Raw genomic sequence first — 6,829 nt, forward strand, 5'->3', positions numbered from 1 at the left:
TATATATATATATATATATATATATATATATATATTACTGTTAGAAAGATTTATGGGTCCTAAACTTTTTATTTGTGGACGAGGGTGAAAATTATTCATGCAATATTTCACATGAGCAAGTCTCCTTGTGAACTGACTTATCTGGGCCGGTTTGGACATTGAGGGAATCGCTACATACATACCACTCAATTGCTAGAATACATTTCCTTCTCGCCTTAACTGGATACGGGGTGAAGTTTAATCCCTTATTTTGCTTCAATTGATGAATATAAGACATACTATTATTGTGTACTTGCATGTCACATAGCTGGTCTTCTTTTTTTTTTTTATGGAGTATAAAAAAATAAGTTGTCGGTTTGATAGTAGTGAGTTATGTTTAAAGAATGGTTCGTATAGGACAAACCCTAAACAAATTTAAAACAATTCTTGGAATAGTATGTGTCGAGAGCAGCCACTTCCTCTTAAAACGATCAAGAAACTTGGAAGACCTATAGGTTTGGTTAAGTATATAGCATGCGGCATTCTAATGCAAAAAAAAAAAAAATAAATAAATAAAATAAAATCGAAGCTTAGAAGTTAGTTGGGTAAACACATGGGATTGGAAAGACAAAGCTTAGGAGTTAGTTGGGTAAACACATGGGATTGGAAAGACAAAGGATTGCAGATAATAGTGCCCAGCATGGATTGGACTAATATTTATCACACCGGGTTGGGGAATGTTAAGGTTTTCCTACCATTTAACAGAGTCGTGCACAAACACCGCGGTAGAATACGAAGCACTAATAACAAGATTGTGGTTGGCAATATTAATGAACATAATGGATATTGACATCTATGACAATTCACAGCTCATAATTCAACAGATAGTCAGACAGTACAAGATTCTGAAACTCAAATTGGAACAGTACCACCACTACACAATGAACTTTCTAGAACAGATGCCAAATGTGATGTTCTATAAAATTCCTCGAGGAGAGAACACTCTTGAGATGCTTTGGCCAAGCTTGCTAAAAAATTTGCATGCCCACAAGAGGACATCATCTATATAATAGTCCAAGGACTCCAGGCTCTATCCCAAATTGACATGGATTCTTTCCATAGAGAGGGAAAGGAAGAAACATTGATAGCGGTTACCGAGTCTACAGAGGACTGGCGTCAATCGTTCATAGATTATTTGTAAACAGGAAAACTGTAGACGATAAGTCAACAGCGCATGAGATACAAAAAAACCCTTGTCATACGCCATGGTGGACAATGTCTTCTACAGGCGATCGTTCGATTAGATGTCGCTGTGGTATTTGAGTCAGGCAAAAGCACAGGATACTATCGAAGAAGTACATGCAGGACTTTGTGGTGCTCACCAGTCGAGTCCGAAAATAACAATGAGTTAACTAAATAAAATCAGTGAATGCTCATAATTTTAGACTATAGTAATACAATAAAAAAAAAGATAATATACATGTCAATTAAATTTTAAGTCAATTTAAGAGCATTTGAAGTTCAGTACTAGCTAATATAATCATTTGAGGTAATATAAACATTATATCAATATCTTTTTAATATATATATATATGTATATATATATATACATACATTGTCACATGAGTACCATTTAAAACTTTGTACTAAATAAAGAGCATCAATATCAATATCTTTTTTTTTTATTTGTGTATGGGTACCTTAGCGTTCTTCCATTAGTACCAAAAAAAAGATGAATTAGACCATAGTTAATCACAAACATTCAAACATATATATTTATATATATATCATTCATATGTTTATCATATGTCATACAATATAATATATGTATCTTTAAATAGCATACAAAAATTTTTACTATAAAAAGACATAAAAATCAGATATAATCAATAAAAAGAAGAGCATAAAAATCAGGATAAGCTGATATATGAATTTATAGGTATCAATAACTATTAATGCAATTGATTGAGAAAAAACAAAATATTATCATAAATCTAAGAGTAAGAGTGTTCACTTCAATCACTGATAATTCTCTTGTCAATCATTTTCTTCACTTATCTCTAATAAAAACCTATAATCAAATGCAAAAAAAATTATTATTAATTTAATATATATTAATCTTATTATTAGAAGGAAATTTGTCTTTATATAAACTTTAATGTATCATATAATAAGAATTATTTTATTATTATTATTATTATTATTATTATTATTATTATTATTATTATATTCATTTCATACTATAAATTTAACTATTTCTTTCAAACAATTTAAATTTTATAAAATTTTGATAATAAATATACTAGTCCTCCTAATTTAACTTTCTGGTTATTTTATGTAATTTATATCTTTTCAATTAGGCTTTAAGATTTATATAAATATACATACATTTATATTATATAATCATTTATTATTAGTAGTAATTCACATTAAATTCATTAAATATAATATTAGCTCATAGATTTAAATTTGTTTTTATTTTATTATTTTCTTTTTTTTTTATTTGCATAAAATTCTTATTAACATTTTTATAAAAATTCAATTTAATAAACTAATAAAACTTAAATAAATCAAACTAACATTTCTTTGTTGCCGACACCCTTTTCTCAATCCAAAGGTGAAACTTCTATAGCTTGAATCCTGATTTAATTAAATCTTGCTAGTAATAATTAATAATTAAACATATATATTAAATTGATAAATTAAAATTCATAAAACCCATACCACGGTTTTGTTTTAACCCACACAAAGCCGCGCAGTGCCCACCCTTCTTCTCCAATGATTCAATGCCTTCGGCTTCGACAACGAGCCCTTCAAAAGCCATTTTGCTCGTCTCCACCCTAATCTTTCCTTTGTCGACTTCATCTTTGCCTATCGTCAGAAACAAGTATACTCAATTCTGACCTAGACCCCAAAATGGTCGCTGGAGAGACTTCCATCACCTTCTTCTTCCTCCTTGCCTCACATAATCAACAAATGGCTTCTGTCAGAGAATCGAGATCGAAGGACAATAAACGTGGAAGTGTACGAGCTCATGTACTGATATTTCGTCTTCCTCCTTCACTCAAATCAATATCTTCTTCCTTCTTTTCCTCCAATACTTCTCCAACTTCGACTCCTGCTCTTTCTCCTCCTGCTCCCTTAGTCCCGCACTTCACATGTTCGATTTAACTTCGTTTGCTCGATCTGCTTTATCGGATTAAGGCAAGCACACATAAGTCGGTCGGTTGCTTGTGTGTTGTCTTCGGCCTCACCCACGATCCGTCTACTCCCCCTTCGAGCTACTCGACTGAACCTAACAGCCTCCTAGAAGCCACTCAAACCCATACGGGGCTTTGGTTAGGGTTCGCATGGTATCGTAACCAACGTCGATTATTCCTACATGTGTCGTCACTTTCCCCTTTCTTCTCCCTCTTTCTCAATCCATTTGCTTCCTTCACATGTGTGGTAGAATGAAATGAGGGAAAGTATTCATTGTTTTGATTCCCGTGAGCGATGAGTTTCATTCGAATGATACCTATATCATTTTATTTATTTTTATTTTCACTGTTATTAACACAATCACCTCCTCATGAAATTCGTTTCTCAAATACCTTTCTAGTGTCATTACTCTCTAGCCAAACTTAAACTAATTGTCCAAAATATTTGGAATTGAACTTCTTGACAGTATGCGATAGTTTATTGAGAATTTTACATGAGAAAAATAAGAAATAAAATAAGCCCCCCAATAATCTTAGGTAAAATGAGGGCGAGGTTGTAAGGTATAATACAAATATTGTAATGCCTACCTCGACGCATTGAAGGCTGATTATGTCACCAGGAAATTTGATTCTAGGTAGCTTTTCAAGGTTATCCTCAAAAATATTCACAGAAAAGCCTGGAGTTGGCTCCGTTTCATCAACCAATTTCAATGTAAGAAAATAATCTGCAAAGCAGCCACCATTTCTAAATTTAGAATAAGAGCATAAATGAAAGTTTCCCATCATATATAAGAGAATTGATAAGAGAGGACATCCCAAAAATAAATAAATAAAAGAGGAGGGACTTCATACATAACTCTCAAATTTTAATTATTTAGAAAACAAATAAACCTCTTGCTTCTATGGTTCTATTCATCAAATCTCCACACATATATTGAATTTTATAACAAAATGCCAAACCATAATTTTAGCTTTCGTTAAATCATGATGGTTTGAAAGTGGTCTTGCTATTCTTTTATATGTGTATAAATTTTGTAAATATGATAAATTTCAGAAGCATGTGTATGATCCCTCCCTCCCGCCCCTCTCTCTCTCTCTCTCTCTCTCTCTCTCGGTATATATGTATGCATATGTCTCTATGTGTGCATTTTAGAAGCATGTTCATAATCTCTCTCTCTCTCCGTGCGTGTGTGTGCGCGCGTGTGATCGCGCATGTGTGCGTGAAGGTTTATAAACAAACTCATATAAGTAAAAAATGTTACTTCTGTTCAGACATGATCTCAAATAGATTCAAATGAAAAAAACCAGTTTTTCAATATTCTATACCTGATATAACGTAGTATAATGTAGAAATATAGTGAAAACAAGAAAATAAATGTCAAACTTCCAACCCAAGTATGGAAAAGTAAAACATCAGCAGGTAGCAGTTTAAATTTTAGCTATTGCATTGCTTGATGCTTAGCGGGAAGAAAATAAATGTCAAACTTCCAATCCATTGAAGACCAAATATTGAGGCATAACACCCATGTTAAAAGAAAGTTAGATGTTTTCATTCGAAAGTTAGATGTTTTCATTCGACTTGCTGCAATTCAGACGGCCAATTGGACCTTATTTTATTTCTAAATATTTATGAAAATAATTTATCTTCATTATTTTTTTCCCCCTCCCTAAATTTCATTTCTATATGATATAATTTTCTTTGTGCGTCTTCTTTTAATGTCAATAAAGAACCCCAACAACCTCAAAAGATTATCGGTCTCCTATAACAGCCTCTACGATATTTTTTTTTTATACTTCTTCAAAAATCTTTTAGAGCATTTTTAGATTCTCTGATAAGAAACAAAGCCCATAGACTGTCTGACCTTCTAAAGCTCCACCACAATTCACAAATATGATTTTAATTTTTGTTATGAGATATGTACTTCCTGGCATATAAATGAGACGCAAAGAACACAAGCAAACACGGATCGTTTACGTGGTTCGATCATTCGATCAAACTGGATCTATGTCCACGGGAGGGAATCAATCAAATAGTTCACTAAGGCAAAAGAAATTGAGAATATATAGCTTATACATAGAGATGAGCCCTTATCTTCCCTCTATGGCCTCCCTCTCAAGCGACACCTTGATACAAGGCCTAAAGATGCTCTCCTCCTCTCTAGCTCTCTAGTTATTCTCTCCTCCTTTGTGGTAGCTTAAGATCTCTTCTCTCGCTCTCCTAAGCCTCACACCCTCTCTATTTATAGAAGCAAGAGAGTGATAGGTGAGAGGTAGGTGGTCGGTAGGTGAGCGATAGGTGAGATGTTGTAGGTGAGCGGTACCACATTACAAAAGTGTCATTTTACCTTGGTTCAATAATTGTGGGTCAAAATAACAATTTCTAATTCAAATTAGAATCTCTTCACTCTAAACTGCACAGCAACTGCCAAGTGATTCTGGCATTCCTCTCATTTGCAATGGAAATTAAATGGCTGGGTTTGAAGTTTTATGTTTGCAACATATCTCTTCTGAGATAAAAATCTCATTCAATTCCATGGGCTTTCAGTCCTAATTGTACAAATAAAATCACAAAAAATATGCATAAATAAGACATTAAAGGCACGACAGATTCAACCTACAAAAACAAGCATCATCGAAGAAAGATAGCACCTTTCTTGCTAAGCAAAATCTTCCGCAGTAGTGTTAAGATAAGAGGCAAGTAGCAAATGTGATAAAAATAATAATAATAAGAGAGAAAAATGGAAAGCAGGCCAGGAACCGCAAACATTCTATTCTCCGCCTTAAGCCATAAGAATCTGTTAATATCTAGAAGCGTGCAAGCATCAACGCGTAAAATTTGTTATATTAAACTCAAGTGAGAAGCAGACCGCTCCCTCCGGACTTCCTGGGGACACCGATCTCTATGGCCTTCGCAATTAGGTTCACCTTTGAGCCAATCGGTGAATTTCTTATATCCCTTATGGTAAGGTAAAAGCTTCGGCGTGACGATGCCGCCATTAACGTAGCTCCCTCGGGATCACAGGTTCGCAGCAGCCACGCCACTGCCCAATGGAAAATAGAAATGTTAATCGAGGTGATTCTTGATGTTGGAGCTAATTTTCTGTACCGAGAGCCTTAAACCCTAAATCTTAAATCCTAAACTGTCACTATTTTTTAATTATTTTTAATAATTTAAAAATAACTCGCAGTCTTTATTTTTTGATTATTTGTTCAAAATAATTCAGAAATAATCTAAAAATAACTCAGGAATAACATTTGTTTAGGGTTTAGGGTTTAGGGTGTCCACCTGCTTGTCACGAGTGTAGGGTGTCCACCTGCTTGACTCGGGATAGTCTACGGTCCGTCCATAACATCTGATAGTTCAGACACGCGCTTGAGACCTTTTTGACACGTGTTGAGGGACACATAGTCATGACCATTTTGCTAGACTTTGGCTTTCGCCTAGGCGAAGACCGGTCGACATTTAGCACGATTGACCGCTCTGATCGGGACAACGAATATTTTGTCTCGTGTCACGTGCGAAATTGACTCAAATTGACTCGATCGTCGGCAAAGTTGTCTAAATGACCCCGAATGATGAAATGGACCCCGTCATTGTGTCTGGAACGTCGATTTCACTTACGGGGATGTCTACTTCGCAACGGTTTCGC

The 6,829-nt window shown here is 34.4% G+C and overlaps 1 protein-coding gene across 13 annotated transcripts in view; it reads right to left on the reverse strand.

Annotated features, from left to right (window-relative positions):
* The window catches only part of LOC110025665 (protection of telomeres protein 1a-like), a 95,104-nt gene extending 88,842 nt beyond the window's left edge, over positions 1-6,262 (reverse strand). For all 13 annotated transcript variants that reach the window (XR_002294145.1, XM_020726267.1, XM_020726261.1 and 10 more), the window contains exons 1-2: positions 6,047-6,262; positions 3,768-3,904 (exon numbers count right to left, since the gene is read on the reverse strand). Coding sequence is in view for 12 of the 13 variants with exons in the window: in XM_020726267.1 (XP_020581926.1) it covers positions 3,768-3,904; positions 6,047-6,176 (267 nt within the window). In the remaining variant the exon portion in view is untranslated. The remainder of the gene's footprint in view (positions 1-3,767; positions 3,905-6,046) is intronic.
* Positions 6,263-6,829: the final 567 nt, after the last annotated feature.

The sequence above is a fragment of the Phalaenopsis equestris genome, unplaced genomic scaffold, assembly GCF_001263595.1.
Source record: "Phalaenopsis equestris unplaced genomic scaffold, ASM126359v1 Scaffold000320, whole genome shotgun sequence".
Taxonomy (NCBI): domain Eukaryota; kingdom Viridiplantae; phylum Streptophyta; class Magnoliopsida; order Asparagales; family Orchidaceae; genus Phalaenopsis; species Phalaenopsis equestris.